We start from the raw sequence: 20,835 nt of genomic DNA, 5'->3' as shown, positions 1-20,835 counted from the left end.
GCACAGCCAAAGCACAGGTCCAGGTAGCAGGCAGAGGTGTCCCGGCAGAAATACTGTCCAAAGTCAGTAGAGGCAGCAGGCAGATATATGGTCAACACAGCCAAAGTATTGGTCCAAAACAGCAGGAAGAAACATGGTCCATAATGTCATGGGTCTTTACAGGCAGCAATATGGTCAGCACAGCCAAAGTATTGGTCCAGGCAGCAGGAAGGACCATCAAGCTTAGGGCCAGGGGGACAGGGGTAGAGGCTTCTCCCACCCAAATCACTTTGAAGCCTCCGGGCAACCAGACCCTGTTCTAGGAGCACAAAAAACGAAAAACTGGTTTTCTCTACTCAGAACGCTATTCTAAAGCCCCTCACACATGTGAGACCCCTGTGTACTAAAGTAGATGGCCAAAAGATCAGTCCAAGTGGCAGGCAAAAACGTGGTCGATTAAGAGGCCAAGGTCGGTACACGTGGAAGTCAGAAACGTGGTTTCAATCGGCAGGCAGAGGCATCGTCGGTAAACAGGCTGAGGTTGGTACACGTGCAAGTCAGAAACGTGGTTTCAATCGGCAAGCAAAGACATCGTCAGTAAATAGGCCAGGGTCAGTTAATTAGCATGGTAGCAGGCAAATGGGGAAATGGCAGTCTGGTAATAATACAGGGAACTAATATTGAATGGATGTATGATAATTTTTGAAGCAATCTCCGATGCACAGGCCAGGTTGGGAGGGACATTGGGGACAATAATAGCTGGAATCTCTTCTTACTCCTCCTCTGCTGCATACACGGCATTTCAATTGGCGTCTTCTTCCAGATTCTGTGGGGGGAATGCTATAGGGAAAGTGTTGCTCGTGAAGTCGACTCACATTATCCGAGCGAATGCTTCCTGGGGCGGGACCTTGTTGGTAAATGAGGGCAGTGACGATATATTCAATATACTTGAGGTAGGTGACTTGTTGGTTTTGAGTTGCTTTTTTGGTAGCAGACAAACAAATTAAAAAGGGCCATGTGAAACAGGTGAAAGGCAACTTTCTTGTACCAGTAACGGGACTTTCTGTTTGATAAATAGGGCTGTAGCATCTAAACATTTAAATCCACCCCCCCCCCATATACATATTGTAGTCGTGGACACATTTGGGCTTTACAATGGGGCCGCATCTTCTTTGGATCTCCACCATGGTGTCATTGTGGATGGTAGAGAGGATGTGGATATCTTTCTTGTCCCTCCACTTCATGGCCAACACCTCCTCGTTCCTCATGAATGCCGATTCTCCCTTTTGTAATTTTTTCGCCAACAGATTTTGTGGGAATCCCTTATGGTTTTTTTTTAAGGTACCACAGGCCGGGTTTTTTTTTGCTATAAAGGTGACGAAAAAGGGGCAGGCTGGTATAATAGTTGTCGACATATAAACGGTATCCTTTGTCGAATAGGGGGCATGCCAGCTCCCAGACAATTTTCCCACTGGTTCCAATATATGTGGGGCAATATCCAGTGCCTCGATCACATAATTTATTTAACTTCAGCCCATACCTGGCTCTCTTGCTTGGTATATACTGCTTGAAGTGCAGTCGGCCAGTGAAATGTATGAGGGACTCGTCCACACAAATCTTTTGGTCTGGGATGAAAACTTCTCTAAATCGCTGGGAAAAGGAATTGATTAGGGGGCGTATCTTGTACAATTTGTCATGGTTGGGATGATCTCAGGGAGGGCACTGGGAATTGTCATTGAAGTGGAGAAAACGTATAATCATGTCGTATCTTGTCCAGGACATGACAGCGAAATATATGGGCATGTGTTGGATGGGGTGGGTGGACCAATATGCATGGACTTCGTTCTTTTTTGTAAGCCCCATACTGAAAGTAAGGCCCAAAAACAATTTAAATTCATCCAGTGTGACACATCGCCACTGGAACATGCGGGCGTAGGAAGAATTGGGGTTGGCAGCAATAAATTGGGATGCATACAAATTAGTTTGATCCACCATATTCTGCAGAAAATCTTGTGGGAAAAATAAAGAAAAATAATCGAATTCAGAAAAATTTGTAGTGTCGGGCTGCACGCCTGGCTGTGCGGTGAAAGGGGGGATGATAGCGGTTCCTGAGTTGGCAGGCAACCATAAGGGGTTTGCCAGGGCATCGGGAAGGTAGGACTGGGGCTGGGTTCTTCGGGTTGGGCGGGTAATTCCAGTGCTTGTACTGGGCTCCTCTTCCTCTTCCTGGGGTCTGGCGCTGCTGGTGGTGGGCAGATCTCCTGATCTTGGTCCTGATCTTGGTCCTGATCTCATTCTTTTGGGAGGGACAGTTTCCTCCGCGGACTCGGACTCTGATTCACTATCCTCCACTGGCTCGTATTCCGAACCAGATGATGTGAGCTCCCCACTGCTCTCATCATCTGACATGGCAAGAATCTCATATGCCTCCTCAGGTGTGTAAACCCTTTGGGACATTATGTCAATGCTTATTGGCGGGCCTGTGTGGTGGTACAGATGGTGGTATGGGTGGTGGTGGTACCAATGGTGGTACGGGTGGTGGTGGTGGTACCGATGGTGGTACGGGTGGTTGTGGTGGTGGCGGTACCGGTGGCAGTACGGGTGGTGGTGGTACCGATGGTGGTACAGGTGGTGGTGGCGGTACAGGTGGTGATTGTGGTACCGGTGGCGGTACAGGTGGTGGTGGCAGTACCGGTGGCGGTACGGGTGGTGGTGGTACCGATGGCAGTACAGGTGGTGGTGGCGGTACAGGTGGTGATTGCGGTACCGGTGGCGGTACAGGTGGTGATTGTGGTACCGGTGGCGGTACGGGTGGTGGTGGTACCGATGGCGGTACAGGTGGTGGTACCAATGGCGGTACGGGTGGTGGTGGCGGTACAGGTGGTGATGGCGGTACAGGTGGCGGTATGGGTGGTGGTGGTACCGATGACGGTGGTACGAGTGGTGGTGGTACCAATGGCGGCACTAGTGGCGATACTGGTAGCGGCCTGTGTGGCAGTATAGATGGTGGGCCTGATGGAGGTACTAGTGGCATTACTGGTGGTGGTACCGATGGCGGTACTGGTAGCCTGTGTGGCGGTACCGATGGCGGTGGGCCTGTGACAGATGGGCTGATTGACAGATGGGCTGGTTGACAGATGGACCGATTGACAAATGGACCGATTGACAGCTGGACCGATTGACAGATGGACCGATTGACAGATGGGCTGTGTGACAGGTCCTCTTTATTGGGGGGGGCCGTGTTGTGCACAGTACAGTACAATACAGTAATGTCAGACAGACACTGATTTCACTCACTGATCCCTGCTCTCTCATCTCACGATCGGTGTGTGAGGAGAGAGCAGGGATCAGATAGTAACCGGCTGTGATTGGACACAGCCAGTCACATGGTAAACAGCCAATTTCATTGGCTGTTTACCGATCGGGGAAGCGCTGTGTCCAAGGGACACTCGCCTTCCTCGATCCCTGCTCTGGATGTCTTCGGCGGCACGCAGGGAGCGCGCCGCCGAGTTTGTTGTGACAGGTGGTCGGCTGTGACTTTGACACAGCCAATCACGGGGTAAACGGGGTAAAATTGGCTGTTTACCTAGATCGGGGAAGCGCTGTGTCCGAGAGACACACGCCGCCCCTGATCGCCGGCATGTCATATGACGCCCAGTCAGGATAACGCAACCACTTCCCGGACGTCAATATGCAAATGACCGGGCGGGAAGTGGTTAAGGGTTGGCTATTTTTGGGAGGTTTACCATGTAGATAATATTCATAAGCTTCTTCGACCAAAGATTCAGGATATTGTTTATCAAGAAATTTTCTTTTTAAATTAGCACTAAGTTCGGTGTAATTAGAATCTTTCGTGCAATTCTGTCGAAGGCGGCAAAACTGCCCTTTGGGAATATTCGTAATCCATTTAGGAAAATGACAACTCTTATAATGCAAATACGTTGTAGGTTTTGTATAATTCTTGGAGATGATGACTGGGCCATCATGTCCCAACTCCAAATCTAAGAAAGCTATAGTGGCAAAATCTGTAACTGATGTAAATGAGAGCCCATAGGGATTATCATTACAATGTCTGACAAAGGGAGCGATCATCCCAGATGATGATCAAGTCATCGATATACCTGCCGAAAAAGATATTGGCTGCGAAGGGATTGCGATTATGAATATATTCATTTTCCCAAAAACCCATCACCAAATTGGCGTAGGAGGAAGCAAAATTAGCTCCCATCGCCGTACCTTGTATTTGCTGGTAAAAATCTCCGTCAAAAATAAAATAATTGTGCGTCAGCCAGAAATCTGTGGCTTCTATAATGAATCTAGCCTGGCGCATATTCATCAAAGGGTCCATGGATAGAAATTGCTCCAATGCCATCAGTCCAAAGTTGTGTGGGATAGAGGTATAGACGGAACAGACATCAAGTGAAAGCCAAACGTAAGAGGGCTCCCATCTGTAGGAGGACAGGAGTTCTAGCAAATGTGTTCCATCACGTATATATGACTGTAGGGATGAAACTATAGGTTGTAGAAACTGGTCTATGTACAAGCTAAAACCGGTAGTAACGCTGTCCATAGCTGCCACGATCGGTCTGCCGGGGGGGGTCTTGTAGACTTTTGTGAATCTTTGGTAGATAGTAAAAATAAGGAATTTGATAGAAAGACTTACGCAAAAAAAAGCTCTCTGTTTTAGTTATGATACCTTCTTTGAGGGTAGTGTTGATAAGTGTATCAGCTTCTAGTGCAAACTCTGCAGTGGGATCCTTATTAAGTTTGGCATAAGTAGCTTTGTCAGAGAGGAGTCGATAGGATTCCTTCAGATAATCAGACCTATTTAACAACACTATACCGCCTCCCTTGTCAGCTGACTTGATCACCAGGTCTTCGGCATGTGTAAGGCGGCCCAGTGCTTTAATTTCAAGAGGTGAGAGATTATTGACTTTGGAAGTAGAATTGCACATTTTTAGTAGGTCTGCATAGACCACCCTGTAGAAACTCTCTATGTATGGACCTTTAGATTGGGTTGGAAAAAAGATGGACTTGGGTTTCAATGTAGAACGGGTAATCGGAGGAGATGAGACTAAGTGTTGTGTGAGCATTAGTGATGTAAAGTCATCACTATTGGGCATGTCCAGATCATCAATATCGAAGTCGAATGACTCCGAGATAGATTCTGATGAGACTGTAGGGGGTGTAGTCAAGATCTGAGTGGTATCAGCACCATCTTTGTTTTGGTCTTTATGTTGTTTAATCTGGAAATGCCTTTTTAGAGTCAAATTAGGTATATAACTGTTAAGGTCCTTAAAGAGAACAAAGGGATTAGGTTTATTGGCAGGAGCAAAGTTCAGTCCGTGGTTGAGGAGAGAGATATCTGCAGGGGACAAGGTATAGGTAGATAAGTTAAATATCTTTATCGTTTCAGGTGTCTTAGCACATTGACGTGTTTTTCTAGTTCGTCCTCCTCTGCATCCTCTTCTGTGAGCTTTCTTTTTCTTGAAAATGGGGTCAGAGGAGGACTGGACACTAAAAAAGGCGAAATAGAACAATTGGCTGTAGAAGCAATGTTAATGGTGGAAATATTATTAAGTGGGAGAGTGCCAAGAGATGATGGGCTCTCCATCGGAAGTTCCTCTGATACTGTAGGCCTAAGTTCCATGACGGCTTGATGGCCAGTATGTTTGGAACAGGTAGAAGTGATGGTGAAAATGTCACCAACAGTATCCAGGGTGGGAGGGCCATCTATTGGAGCATTAGGTGTTGGAATGGATAATGAGACTCGTGAAATACTCGATCTATTGTAAAATAGGTTAAGGGCATTAATCAGTTCAGCATTCTTATTGTTAGCAAAGCTTCTCTTGGATTTTTTTTGGGGAGTGCTTAGAGATATTGGACAGTCTTGAAACATGTGGAAGGGACTGGCGGGAAGAGCGAGAAGTAAGGGAATTATTCACGTGTCTAACAGGGATAATGACATCATATGGCTTTATATCCAACAGAGAAGGAATAGAAGGATTAGGAGGTGCCTGGTCACATCCACTCCAATGGGATGGATGGGGGGTAGTGGTAATAGATGATGAGGAAAAAATGGGTTTTGGATTATTCTTTTTATTCCATGAAAAGACCTTGTTGGAATTATAATCATCAAGGTCACGTTTGAATTTCCCCATCTTTACACTAATAAGATCATCCTCATCTTTTTTGTTTTTTTCCTTCAGTATCTCTAGCCATAGCTGTGGGATATGAACATCAAAACTAGCAATTTCTCTAATAATGGCTTGGACTTGCTGGGTAAATTTGTTAAGCCTGTTGGCTCTGTGGGAGATGAGTATTCCCATCCACTTAGTCGTACAAAATTCTGCGATGCTGGCCCATTCTTTGGTGCTGTCTTCACTCAAAAAACTGGGGCAGTCTTTCATGACTCGTAAGCCTCTAGGTGAGATTGTAACATCAGTATATTTCTGTAGAAAGAATTTATCCCACCACTGAAGATTAGTGGCGTGGATTATTCTTTCAAGTTGTTTAAACTTGCCACAGAGACTGTGGCATATTCTACCTTGGAGTTTCACAGTGTCTGAAAAGGTAATAGGGGATAACAAGATGTATAGTTGTTCAAGTGTCTATAGCAGAAACCATATCCATATATCTAAAGGTAAAAAGGCCCCCTCCCCCCTTCCCCTCCCCACCCTCTCTTTTTTCCCCATTGTTTTTAATCACTAGTGGTTTTCAACCATTAGTATTTTTAATCTTTATATTTTTATCCATGTATTATTTATATGTCTATCTATAAGCTTTTTTCAATGACCAGTAGTAATTTTATTGTAATTTTATTATTGTTTGTCATCATCATCTATTAATTGGGCTACGTCATTGATACTTATAATTGTATTGCCTGTGTTTTTGTTCACGTATATGTGTGCATGCGTGTGTATGTGCATGCATGCACACATGTTCATATAGCTCTTTTTGTACGTTCTTTTTCAGTACAATCGTGTTGGCATGGGGCCTGCTTTGCGTGTGGTAGAGACACATGCAATACCTTCCTTTTCCCCATTAGAATTATTTATTGTCCAAAAATTGCATTTTCAGGTATCCATTCCACCCTTCCATTGTACACTACTGTCTTTGATAATTTTAATGCCTACATTCGTTTCGCCTGTGCTGCCGACTATTGTTTGTTGTTCCATACCCCATTGCTGACACTTCTGGTAATAACTGCTGTGACCACTCCCCCAGTCCTGTTCGTCACCTTCGCCCCCTCCTCTCCTTTTCGTCCGGACCAATCATAGCATTTTTCGTCCCAGCCCCTCCCCCTGCATTATATTCTTATGGCATCCAGTCCCATCCATCCATAGCCTGATGAAGGGGTGCGGCTGTCACGTCACCACAGCCCGTACGCCCTGTAAACGCATCGCTCGATCAGTGACGTCATCTCTCCTCGCCGGCTATCCACCTGCGCTCCAAGCCTCGTTTTGGATCTTGTCACCACTGCGGCCGGCATCACATCACAGCGGTATCTCTCCACACACAGGCAGAGCTTCCAGCCAGCTGATAGGATTTATGACCGATCTGATGGTACTTTCCATGATGGATGATATTCCCCATGACAGATTTTTCACATTCACATGCCCTCTGATGACTTCTTAAATGTGAGTGTGATGGATACCTGTTTTAATGAATAAATTGTTTTAAGTCTACACCCAGAGGCGCCTCTCTCTTTTGTTTTTTGGAATCTGGTTTCAGTTCCCAGTGAAGGCAGCCCTACAGGTGAACTTATTGTCTTGGTTCTCTGGACCCTTGGACTCCCTTTCTGCACACATATGACTGTGATATAAATATAAATATTTATATATCCACCATTGTGGCTCCTTCCACATATTTACCTATTACATTCCCTAGTTTTAATGTTTTTATATCTTCATAGTTTCATATGCATTGTTTGTCTAGAGATACATTTTTTCCTGACCATTCATATATCAGTTTGTAGGTTGGGGGGTTCGCTCCATTGCCGTTTCCAGTTCATTGCGCCTATACTTACATATTGTGACTCTTCTGAAACTCCTTGTGCTGCTTACTGGTAAATGTGTATAAATAACCCTCCTTACCTCCCTCTGCTTTCTTCGTATTGATTAGGCCTTTTACTTTTAGAAATATGCATATTGTTTCTGCTATAGCTAGCCATAGGAATACGACACTTGAACAACTATACATCTTGTTATCCCCTATTACCTTTTCAGACACTGTGAAACTCCAAGATAAAATACGCCACAGTCTCTGTGGCAAGTTTAAACAACTTGAAAGATTAATCCACGCCACTAATCTTCAGTGGTGGGATAAATTCTTTCTACAGCAATATACTGATGTTAAGATCTCACCTAGAGGCTTACGAGTCATGAAAGACTGCCCCAGTTTTTTGAGTGAAGACAGCACCAAAGAATGGGCCAGCATCGCAGAATTTTGTACGACTAAGTGGATGGGAATACTCATCTCCCACAGAGCCAACAGGCTTAACAAATTTACCCAGCAAGTCCAAGCCATTATTAGAGAAATTGCTAGTTTTGATGTTCATATCCCACAGCTATGGCTAGAGATACTGAAGGAAAAAAACAAAAAAGATGAGGATGATCTTATTAGTGTAAATATGGGGAAATTCAAACGTGACCTTGGAATAAAAAGAATAATCCAAAACCCATTTTTTCCTCATCATCTATTACCACTACCCCACATCCATCCCATCGGAGTGGATGTGACCAGGCACCTCCTAATCCTTCTATTCCTTCTCTGTTGGATATAAAGCCATATGATGTCATTATCCCTGTGAATAATTCCCTTACTTCTCGCTCTTCCCGCCAGTCCCTTCAACATGTTTCAAGACTGTCCAATATTTCTAAGCACTCCACAAAAAAAATCCAAGAGAAGCTTTGCTAACAATAAGAATGCTGACCTGATTAATGTCCTTAACCTATTTTACAATAGATCGAGTACTTCACGAGTCTCATTATCCATTCCAACACCTAATGCTCCAATAGATGGCCCTCCCACCCTGGATACTGTTGGTGACATTTCCACCATCACTTCTACCTGTTCCAAACATACTGGCCATCAAGCCGTCATGGAACTTAGGCCTACAGTATCAGAGGAACTTCCGATGGAGAGCCCATCATCTCTTGGCACTCTCCCACTTAATAATATTTCCACCATAAACATTGCTCCTACAGCCAATTGTTCTATTTCACCTTTTTTAGTGTCCAGTTCTCCTCTGACTCCAATTTCAAGAAAAAGAAAGCTCACAGAAGAGGATGCAGAGGAGGACGAACTAGAAAAACACGTCAATGTGCTAAAACACCTGAAACGATAAAGATATTTAACTTATCTACCTATACCTTGTCCCCTGCAGATATCTCTCTCCTCAACCACGGACTGAACTTTGCTCCTGCCAATAAACCTAATCCCTTTGTTAAGTTTTGGATAGGAGAATCTGGATGCCGCACACCGGATGAAGTTGAAAACTTGTCTTTATTATAAAAATGGGACCATCAAAAGTACAAGACAATCAGGCAGAATGTACAGGTTCAGCTGACGCGTTTCACACTCGAGGTTGAGTGTTTACTCAACCTCAAGCTTACTCAAAGAGAACAATCCCTTTGTTCTCTTTAAGGACCTTAACAGTTATATACGCAATTTGACTCTAAAAAAGCATTTCCAGATTAAACAACATAAAGACCAAAACAAAGATGGTGCTGATACCACTCAGATCTTGACTACACCCCCTACAGTCTCATCAGAATCTATCTCGGAGTCATTCGACTTCGATATTGATGATCTGGACATGCCCCATAGTGATGACTTTACATCACTAATGCTCACACAACACTTAGTCTCATCTCCTCCGATTACCCGTTCTACATTGAAACCCAAGTCCATCTTTTTTCCAACCCAATCTAAAGGTCCATACATAGAGAGTTTCTACAGGGTGGTCTATGCAGACCTACTAAAAATGTGCAATTCTACTTCCAAAGTCAATAACCTCTCACTTCTTGAAATTAAAGCACTGGGCCACCTTACACATGCCGAAGACCTGGTGATCAAGTCAGCTGACAAGGGAGGCGGTATAGTGTTGTTAAATAGGTCTGATTATCTGAAGGAATCCTATCGACTCCTCTCTGACAAAGCTACCTATGCCAAACTTAATAAGGATCCCACTGCAGAGTTTGCACTAGAAGTTGATACACTTATCAACACTGCCCTCAAAGAAGGTATAACTAAAACAGAGAGCTTATTTTTGGGTAAGTCTTTCTATCAAATTCCTTATTTTTACTATCTACCAAAGATTCACAAAAGTCTACAAGACCCCCCTGGCAGACCGATCAGTGGCGGCTATGGACAGTGTTACTACCGGTTTTAGCTTGTACATAGACCAGTTTCTATAACCTATAGTTTCATCCCTACAGTCATATATACGTGATGGAACACATTTGCTAGAACTCCTGTCCTCCTACAGATGGGAGCCCTCTTACGTTTGGCTTTCACTTGATGTCTGTTCCCTCTATACCTCTATGCCACACAACTTTGGACTGATGGCATTGGAGCAATTTCTATCCATGGACCCTTTGATGAATATGCGCCAGGCTAGATTCATTATAGAAGCCACAGAATTCTGCCTGACGCACAATTATTTTATTTTTGACGGAGATTTTTACCAGCAAATACAAGGTACGGCGATGGGAGCTAATTTTGCTCCCCCCTATGCCAATTTGGTGATGGGTTTTTGGGAAAATGAATATATTCATAATCACAATCCCTTCGCAGACAATATAGTCTTTTTCGGCAGGTATATCGATGACTTGATCATCATCTGGGATGGCGATTTTGAGCTTATCGCTCCCTTTGTCAGACATTGAAATGATAATCCCTATGGGCTCTCATTTACATCAGTTACAGATTCTGCCACTATAGCTTTCTTAGATTTGGAGTTGGGACATGATGGCCCAGTCATCTTCTCCAAGAATTATACAAAACCTACAGCGGGCAACTCGTATTTGCATTATAAGAGTTGTCATTTTCCTAAATGGATTAAGAATATCCCCAAAGGGCAGTTTTGCCACCTTCGACAGAATTGCACGAAAGATTCTGATTACACCGAACTTAGTGCTGATTTAAAAAGAAAATTTCTTGATAAACAATATCCTGAATCTTTGGTCAAAGAAGCTTATGAATATTATCTACATGGTAAACCTCCCAAAAATAGCCAACCCTTAAAGGATTGCCCCAGTAGGTTTGTAACCACTTTCCACTATAAACATAAGTATATGGAGGAAATTCTGCTTAAACATTGGGATATCTTACAACAGGATCCCCATCTTTCAGCTGTACTCCCTCCTCATCCGAAAGTTACGTACCGAAGGGTACCCAATTTGAAGAGCAAAATTGCCCCGAGTAAGCTCAAATCCATTGTAGCCTCTCCTGCTGTACCCATACTAATACCTTTGGTGGGTATGTACCAGTGCCGTAAGGCCTTGTGTAAAACTTGCCATTTTGTCCATCACGGACAAAAGTCTTTTACCACCAAAGGCAAAACCTATATGTTAAAGGACTTTTTCAATTGCTCGTCGGACTTCGTTATCTATGGCCTTGGTTGCCCTTGCGGGCTGACCTGTGTAGGTCGGACTATCAGGGCTCTTAGACAGAGGTTTGGCGAGCATAGAAGGTTTATTGAGGGCGGCACTGATCCTCACAGTGTCCCGAGACACTTTGCGGTGGCCCACCAGAGCTCTACGGTAGGCCTCAAGGTGTGGGTGATCGAACAGATCCTCAAGTCTCTTCCTCCTGCTGAAAGGTTCAAGAAGCTTTGCGCTCGTGAAACTTCCTGGATATATACCCTGGACGCCCTGTCACCAGGAGGAATTAATGAGAGTATCGAGATTTCCACCATTTTGTAATAAACTTCTTTAGCTCCATATTGATCGATTTTCATGATTTAGATGATATATAATAATAACTTTTCCATTTTTTTCTTTTAATGGTTGCTGGTATGTTTTAGATCACTTCAGCTTAATTTCCTTCTCTTCCCCCCCCCCCTCTCTTTTTTTCTTTCCATTGTTTTTAATCACTAGTGGTTTTCAACCATTAGTATTTTTAATCTATATATTTTTATCCATATATTATTTATATGTCTATCTATAAGCTTTTTTCAATGACCAGTAGTAATTTTATTGTAATTTTATTATGGTTTGTCATCATCATCTATTAATTGGGCTACGTCATTGATACTTATAATTGTATTGCCTGTGTTTTTGTTCACGTATATGTGTGCATGCGTGTGTATGTGCGTGTGTGCTGCTGACTATTGCTTGTTGTTCCATACCCCATTGCTAACACTTCTGGTAATAACTGCTGTGACCACTCCCCCAATCCTGTTCGTCACCTCCGCCCCCTCCTCTCCTTTTCGTCCGGACCAATCATAGCATTTTTCGTCCCAGCCCCTCCCCCTACATTATATTCTTATGGCATCCAGTCCCATCCATCCATAGCCTGATGAAGGGGCGCGGCTGTCACGTCACCACAGCCCGTACGCCCTTTAAACGCATCGCTCGATCAGTGACGTCATCTCTCCTCGCCGGCTATCCACCTGCGCTCCGAGCCTCATTTTGGATCTTGTCACCGCTGCGGCCGGCATCACATCACAGCAGTGTCTCTCCACACACAGGCAGAGCTTCCAGCCAGCTGATAGGATTTAGGACCGATCTGATGGTACTTTCCATGATGGATGATATTCCCCATGACGGATTTTTCACATTCACATGCCCTCTGATGACTTCTTAAATGTGAGTGTGATAGATACCTGTTTTAATGAATAAATTGTTTTAAGTCTACACCCAGAGGCGCCTCTCTCTTTTGTTTTTTGCAATTGTACTTTAAAGTGGAAGTCCATCCTAAAACTAAAATCCCTACATCTATAGATACCCACCATCTAACACTAATCTATCTAGCTCTGTAAAGAAATAATGAGTATACATACCTTTTTTGAAGCTGATCCGACCCGATCCCATGTTGAGCTGTCAGCTGTGGCTTTGCCTTGTAGGCGGGTGCAGAGGACTCGTCTGACAACGGAAGCCCCATAGTAAGTCTTTGAGTGACGTCACTCCCTATTCACTTCACAGCAGTTGTCGGCCGTGTCCTCTGCAGAGCTTTTGCTGTTGGAGACCAGGTCTGATCGCCTTCAAAAAAGGTATGTATAATGATTTCTTCTTTACAGGGCTAGACAGGTTAGCGTTAGATGGTGGGTGTCTATAGATACAGGGATTTTAGTTGTAGGGTGGACTTCCACTTTTAAGCCTCATACAAACGATCAGATTTTCTGCACACAAAACCTTGGGCTTTTGTCCGAAGGGCATTTGCTCCAAACTTGTCTTGCATACAAACGGCACACAATTGTTGGCGAAAAAACACGAACATAGTGACGTACTATGTGGTTTTTCAGCTCTTTAGCGCCACCCTTTGGGCTCCTTCTGCTAATTTAGTGATAGTAGAAGTTTGGTGAGTGTTGATTCGCGCTTTTCATTTCGCGCTTTTCATTTTGTGCTTTTCAGTTCATTTCTCAACAGCCGTTCGTCAACCAGACATGTTGCGGAAACGGAGGAGATAACATGTTATTTATTATTGGCCTTGGAGTTATTGCGTTGACCCAAGTTCAGTCCAGGAACAGGAGGAGGAGGAGTTCTTGGACCAAAAATTGGTTGCTTTATTAATCGTGACTAATTATGTCATATGCCTTTGCTGCAGGAGCTCCAGGATAATAATCCAGATGATTTTCGGAATTATCTCCGGATGATGGACCCCTGCTTCCACCAATTCTTGGCATTGTTGACCCCTATATTAAGAAGCAGGACACATGCATGAGGCTTTTCTTTTATTTTTTGTTTGAATAATGATTTGATTTGGTATATTTTCTATATTTTTGGATGCATAGAATGCACTTTTTGGTTAAGTTCTATTGGCAGATCGCATGTCTAATTTTATTTGTTTTCTTTTTTTAATGCACAATAAAAAAATTGTGGAGAACAATACTTGGCTATGTGTTTTACTTCAAATGACAGTTTGGGAGTAGGCGGTTACATTTTAAAAAAATACAATGTAAAATTGACAAGGGACACCAACATAATTGTATCTTTGATCTTAAAAACTATGGGATAAAGGTGTTGTGGTAACTTGCACCAAAAAAAAAAAAAAAAAAAAAACAAGCATAATAATATTATTCTTGATATCTATACCTTTGGAAATTCGTTTGGCATAACTCTATCAGTATCACCAGCAAAGCAGCTTCATTATTATCCCATTAAAGAAGAAGAGAATATGCGCTGCATTTCAAGATTTCATAATTTGCCACGTCACGAATGTTAATTCTCCATTACGAACTCTACTTTACAAGACCGACCACTTCCAGCTCGTTCTTGCTTCCAAGCATATGTGTTTGTACTTTGGACTTTTGTCCGACGGACTTGTGTACACACGCTTGGAAAATCCGACAACAGACATTTGTCCGCGTAAAATTTTAAAGCCTGCCATCCAACATTTGTCCTCAGAAAATCCGACAACAATTGTCCGATGGAGCGTACACACGGTCGGATTTTCCGCCAACAGCCTGACATCAAACAATTCCCGTTGGAAAATCCGATCGTGTGTACGAGGCTTAACTCTCCAGTCTCTACCAAACTATCAAGTTTGGGTGGACTGACCCTTGTCAACGCTACTCCAATTCTATTTTACTAGACCAGGGATCTCCAAACTACGGCCCTCCAGCTGTTGCAGAACTACAAGTCCCATGGAGGCATTGTAAAACTCTGACATTCACAGACATGACTAGGCATGATGGGAATTGTAGTTCCTGAACAACTGGAGGGCCATAGTTTGGAGACCCCTGTACTAGACCTTATAAATGAGTAGATGCTTATGTGTTACCAAATAATCAGAGCTGTTTTTAGAAAAAAATGGAACTTGAGTTAAAAGGAATAGGGAAAGTAATGGGGTTACTTAATAACAACCCCCTTGTCCCTCCAAGCATCAACTGATGCTTACCTTCTCCTTTCTGGATTTGTCATCTGTCAAAGCCCTTGAAAATAACAGATTTGGGGAAGCATGTGACCTTCTCCTATTCCTCGCTGGATGCAGTGCTGAAGCCTGATCGGCAAACTACCAACCTGAACATGTGGGGGTGGAAGTAAGATCATTAACCCTGTGTAAGCTCTGACACAAAGCCACTCCCAACAGTGGGAGAGCGCAGAGAAGGCAAGTATCCGTGCCCAGGGGATGGTGGGGTATAAAGACAATTTATCACTTTGTCCTTTGTTCTGTGGATGTTTTCTAGTTGTGTATATGTCTCTATACTCCAGGCATTTTTCATTGATATGAAATAAAATGAATTAACATACCTGTGCAAAGACTTGTCCAATACAAGAACGTGGGCCAAGAGAAAATGGGAAATATGTAAAATATGGCCTGTTTGGAAAAAGAAAACAAGTGCTTACTTCATGTGGCAAAGCAAACTACTCTAAGGCTCTGTTCACACCTGATCGATCCGAATGGCACCACAATCGCGGTGTGATTTTGCTGCGATTGTCACTTGATAAATTGTGCTGCAATCAAGGCAAATGGCAACACGTGACGCTATCGCTCAAAAGGAGCGTCTCCTCCTTTTTGAGCGACAAGTGGCGCGCGTTGCTATTTTTGCCGCACGTGCAGCGCGACAATCGTGGCAAAATCACGCCACAATTGGGGTGCCAATAAGAAGTTTTGGCATTGCAAACCCCCCTGACATACCTTTTTGGATTACATTAATCAATCAAGCAATCCCACTGTATAAGATGACTTATGAAGCCAGAGGATGCCCTAAAAAAATTCTTAAAATGTGGTCCCTTTGGGTAGAATCTGAATGCACTATAGCACCTAAAGGGAGCGATACCTAATGATCTTGTAACATATTTAAAGTATATGAATGGTATGGTGAATCAGATATGTATCCACCCCCCCCCCCCCCCCTTTTTATTTTATTTTTTTTTTTTATGTTCCGTTCTGGTTCGGATCGCTCAGGTCTGAACGGACCCTAAGACCTAATGTGCATAACATTTGTTGCTATGAAAATATCATTAATGCCTACTTGGGCAATAGTGAACACTATTTACACATTTTCAAAATTGCCATACAGGCTGATCTTTCAATAATGTCCAAATAGAGTCTGCTTCCGGAAGCCCTTTGAATGAGCTGGATGCCATGTCAATAATTTGCAGACTCCCTTAATTAAAAGCAGAGCTAAACCCATCAATATAAGAGTTAAAAAAAAAAAAAAAAAAAAAAAAACTTACATTCGGAATGCTAACTGTCACATTTGCTTGTGCTCTCAACCAAACTGACAAACCATCAAATGGCTGGAGTAATTACTGATCACATATGCAATGTCATGGCAGTTAAAGATCAAACAGAGGCTAAGGGCCCTTTCACACCTAACGCAGTGGGATGCAGTTGGATGCATTTTAAACATCACTCCAATTGCATAGACAGCCCATAATCAAGGTAGGCCTTTGGGTATAGTTCACATCATTGCAATGCAGTTCAGCACAGTTAAAAAAGTAGAGCATGCTGTATTTTTGTGCACCGCAAATGTAGGGTATACACTACAAGCACGCTTCAAATGCATCACACCACACCCCTTTAAGCCAAGGCCAAAAACGCATAGAAAAATGCACTGTAAATGAAGCACAAAACGCATGCAAAATGCAGTCAAGCGCGCTTCAAATGCATGCAGTCAAAAATGCAAAGTTATGTGCAGTTTCTGGTATGAATGTGTCCTAAGATGGCAGCTTCCTTGGTTAAAAAAAGATATTAGAGTTTAGTTCCGCTTAAAAGGCCTCATTCACAACTATGCATTTTTAGTGCTTTTTGTATTTTGCATGTAGCAAAGTCCCGGGGCTCCTGAGGCCTAATGGTGACCTCCAGAGTTGGGTACAGCTGACATCCTTCAGTGTAGAGTGGGATACAAGGCATGGTGGGTGTGATGCAAGATGGAATGGTGGGCGCCAGACACCTTTTTGAATGCAAAGAGATTTATTGTCTCTTAAACAGAACTGTAGGAGAGAGGGTTAGGGCCAGGACACCCTTAGGTAGATGCAATGTTGATTAACAGACTGTAAGACTTCTATAGGCGACACTACTGACAACTTTCTTCAGAGCCTCAACCAAGACCCCTTTCACACTGAGCCGTGGGTGGCATTAGCGGTAAAGCGCCGCAAGTTTTAGCGGCGCTTTACAGCTGTTTTAGTGGCGCTATTTGGCCGCTAGCAGGGCACTTTTAACCCCCACTGGCGGCCAAAGAAAGGGTTAAATGCGCCCGTGTAGCGCCACTGCCGAATCGCTTTGCAGGAGCTTCGGCAGCGGTGCCCATTAATTTCAATGGGCAGGAGCAGTGGAGGAGCGGTGTATAAGATGCTGAAAAAAAGATGCTGCTTGCAGGACTTTTTTTAATGTCCCGCTAGTGCAGGGCCCCAGTGTGAAAGCACTCGGGCTTTCCCATTGGGGTGGCAGGGGAGGCGTTTTTCAGGTGCTTTACAGGCGCTATTTTTAGCCCTTTAGTGCATGAAAAACATCTCCGTTGTGAAAGGGGTCTTAAAGTAGAACTAAATGCAAAACTTTTTTTTCCATCTTGGATAGAGTCAGGGAGGTTTTTAACCCCTGTTACATTTTTTTGCCATCTGTGTCCCATTGAGGAGATTTACCTTCACTTCCTGTCCCATAGCCAAAACAAGAAGTGAAAGGAAATCCCTTTAAAGCAAAGGAGTTTCCAGTTGTCACCTGGGTCACCAGAACTAGCATCTCCTTGAAGATTTCCCTTCTATTACCGTTCTGGTGACAATCCAAAATTTGGAATTTTCTTTCTATTTTCACTCTCAGTGATTAGGTTAACAGGACAAATAGAGAGGGTGAGTTTCCCTAATGAGGACAAAGGTAATGTATAGAAAAACTCACCCAAGCTCTACCGCATGGTTGTAGAATGATAAGCTTAATAACGGCGCTCAGGCTTGTTGTGTCCCATAAACATCAAAATAGCAAGAAATGCCAGCAGCTCGATTGCTTCTTCTTAAATCTTTATTGAGCACTAACAGCAGTGCAACATCTAAAGTGCTAACATGTTTCGTCCGGAGCCTTCTTCATCGCTTACAGGTTTACAATAAAATCAAGTTTATATAAAAAAGAATCTATTCCTCTAAAAAAAGGGCCGGTACAATCCAATTTAAAATCAATCAACAATTAAAATCATGTGACGTTGGCAGAACCAGAAAAAGAAGGGAGGGAAAATAGAAATACAGACTGAAAACCGACATGATTTTAATTGTTTTAAATTTTAAATTGGATTGTACCACCCCTTTTTTTTGGAGGAATGGATATCTTTTCTATACAAACTTGATTTTATTGTAAACCTGAATGCTATGAGGACGGCTCCAGCCGAAAAATATTAGCACTTTAAGTGGAGGGCCACCCTGAAAAAAAAAAAAATTCCACCAAAAATCCTAAAAAAATAAAATCTGGAAAAAAACATTTTTTTATACTTACCTAAACCCTTGTTGCTAGGCAGTCTTCCTAATCTGCCTCTTCCTATTCCGCGGTGTGTTCTGCTCCTCGGTGAGCGGCCCCGTTGTCTTCTGGGAACTGTGTGTGTTCCCAGAAGACCACGGGGCCATTCACAGATCGCCGCGCTGCTCGCGCGAGAGCAGTAGGAAACTGGCAGTGAAGCCGCAAGGCTCCACTGCCTGTTTCCATTACCTAGGATGACAGTGCCGGGACCCGAGAGCCGAGGGACGGGTCGGCCTCGGGCAGCCAACATCGCGGGCACCCAGGACAGGTAAGTACTTTTTAAAGTCAGTAGCTACAGTGTTAGTAGCTGCTGACTTTTAAATTTTTTTTTTTTACAGCCGGAATCCCGCTTTAGATGTCGCCCTGCTGTTAGTGCTCAATAAAGATTTAAGAAAAAGCAATTGAGTTGCCAGCATTTCTTGCTATTTTAGACAATGGTAGGAAAAAAATCCTAATAGGTCTTTTAATATCTCCCCTCTCCCACCCTGAGAAAATAAGGTCTTGTTCTCTATGTGTTAAGGCATAAAGGTTCGCTTTTAAAAATGTAAGAAATGCTCCCACTTTATCAAAATATGAAATGTGCATTTATTCCATTTTATACATAGAAGCCTGCAGGGCATTTCAACCATGATCAGTGCATCACCGGGACATTGCACAGGCTACTGCTTTACATCTCAGCCAAAAACACCAAAAATGGGGGATAATTCCTTGAATGGAAACCAAGAATGGGGCATAAAACCTCCCAACGACATAAGCAATGGCACATAATTCCTCCCAATGACACCAACAATAGGGCACAATGGTCCATGGACGCTATGTAATTTTTTCTAATTCTACTGACTACCAAGCCTGAAGCATTGTATACTCTCAGTTATGCCAAGCCATTTTCTACTCCCACCAGCTGAAGTCTGCATTCCCCCAAAGTCTGAAGGACAGTCAACTGATCTTTTGTTTACAAAGTTTGGAGACCCTTGATCTTCTAGACCAGTGATGAAGTATAGGTTTTAGTCAAACTGCCTATTTCCAGGGTATCACAGAGGTAACAATTAGCACAGGTAAGAAAAAATTATTACTTGGGAGCATCAGGGTGAAATCGATCTGGGTTGAAAACAAGGGGATCTGGGTAAAACTGCTCCATCCTTCCCATGACGTAGGTGTTAAACTGTGCAAGGAACAACAGAAGATACAGGTTTATTTTATAAAATAAATTGTCCAAACTTTGTTTCAGTAAGTAGAACATTCAACATTTTTAATAGGTGGATTGATTTTAGAACATTACTCAATGAACATCACTCACTAAGGTGTGATACAGGATGTAGTTGTATACTATGCAATATACCATGATGAGCCATAACATTATGATCACTGACAGATAAAGTGAATAACATTGATTATCTTGTGATCATGGCACCTGAAAGTTGGTGGGATATATTAGGTAGCAATTGAACATGATAATCCCTGAAGTTAATGTGTTGAAGCAGAAAAAATGGGGAAGCATAAGGACTTGATGGCCAAAGTTTATTGCTAGATGACTGGGGCAGAGTAACTCCAAAACTGCCGCTGTTGTGGCATGTTCCTGGTCTGCAGTGGTTAGGACTGACAAAAAATGGTCCAAGGATGGAAAACTGGTGAACCAGAGACAGGGTCATAGGTGGCCAAGGCTTATTAACGACTTGCCGACCGGGCCATAGCCAAAAGACGGCTACAGCGCGGTCGGCTTATTCTGGGTGCACGTCCGTGGGACGTCATTCCAGAATGTTGCTCCCGCGCGCCCCGGGAACATCCGTGACCGTCGGGTCCCGAGGACCCGGCGCATCACGGATCACAGTAAATACCTGCTGATCGCGCCCGTTTTCCACGTGATCGTTCCGTCAATTGACGGAGCGATCACTTGTAAACAAACCGGCATCACGTCATGACGCCGGTTACTCCCTCCCCTCTCTGTACCGATGGGTGCAGTGCGAGGGGAGAGGGGGAGAGATTGCAGCAGCGCTGTGGGCTGGATGTTTAGTGCCCACAGCGCTGCTCACTGTACAATACTCTGCAACACTGTACAATACTCTGCCAATACTCTGCAACACTGTACAATACTGTGCAATACTCTGCAACACTGTGCAATATTCTGCCAATACTCTGCAACACTGTGCAATACTCTGCAACACTGTGCAATACTCTGCAACACTGTGCAATACTCTGCCAATACTCTGCAATAAAGTTTAACAAAAACAAAGAATTTTTTTTTTT

General features: G+C 43.4%; 1 protein-coding gene across 6 annotated transcripts in view; it reads right to left on the bottom strand.

Moving 5' to 3' along the window:
- The window catches only part of LOC141117628 (cholesterol 24-hydroxylase-like), a 170,596-nt gene that overhangs the window by 97,903 nt on the left and 51,858 nt on the right, over positions 1 to 20,835 (bottom strand). For 5 of the 6 annotated variants that reach the window (XM_073610571.1, XM_073610574.1, XM_073610572.1 and 2 more), the window contains 2 exons: positions 19,665 to 19,753; positions 15,399 to 15,465 (listed from right to left, as the gene is read on the bottom strand). In XM_073610571.1, the coding sequence (XP_073466672.1) occupies positions 15,399 to 15,465; positions 19,665 to 19,753 (156 nt within the window). Of the gene's footprint in view, positions 1 to 12,751; positions 12,812 to 15,398; positions 15,466 to 19,664; positions 19,754 to 20,835 lie in introns of those variants that run through there. The other variant, XM_073610575.1, reaches the window with a different exon arrangement.

This window comes from Aquarana catesbeiana, linkage group LG13 (assembly GCF_042186555.1).
Source record: "Aquarana catesbeiana isolate 2022-GZ linkage group LG13, ASM4218655v1, whole genome shotgun sequence".
In the NCBI taxonomy this organism is placed as follows: domain Eukaryota; kingdom Metazoa; phylum Chordata; class Amphibia; order Anura; family Ranidae; genus Aquarana; species Aquarana catesbeiana.
This window is presented reverse-complemented; position numbering and strand designations above follow the sequence as displayed.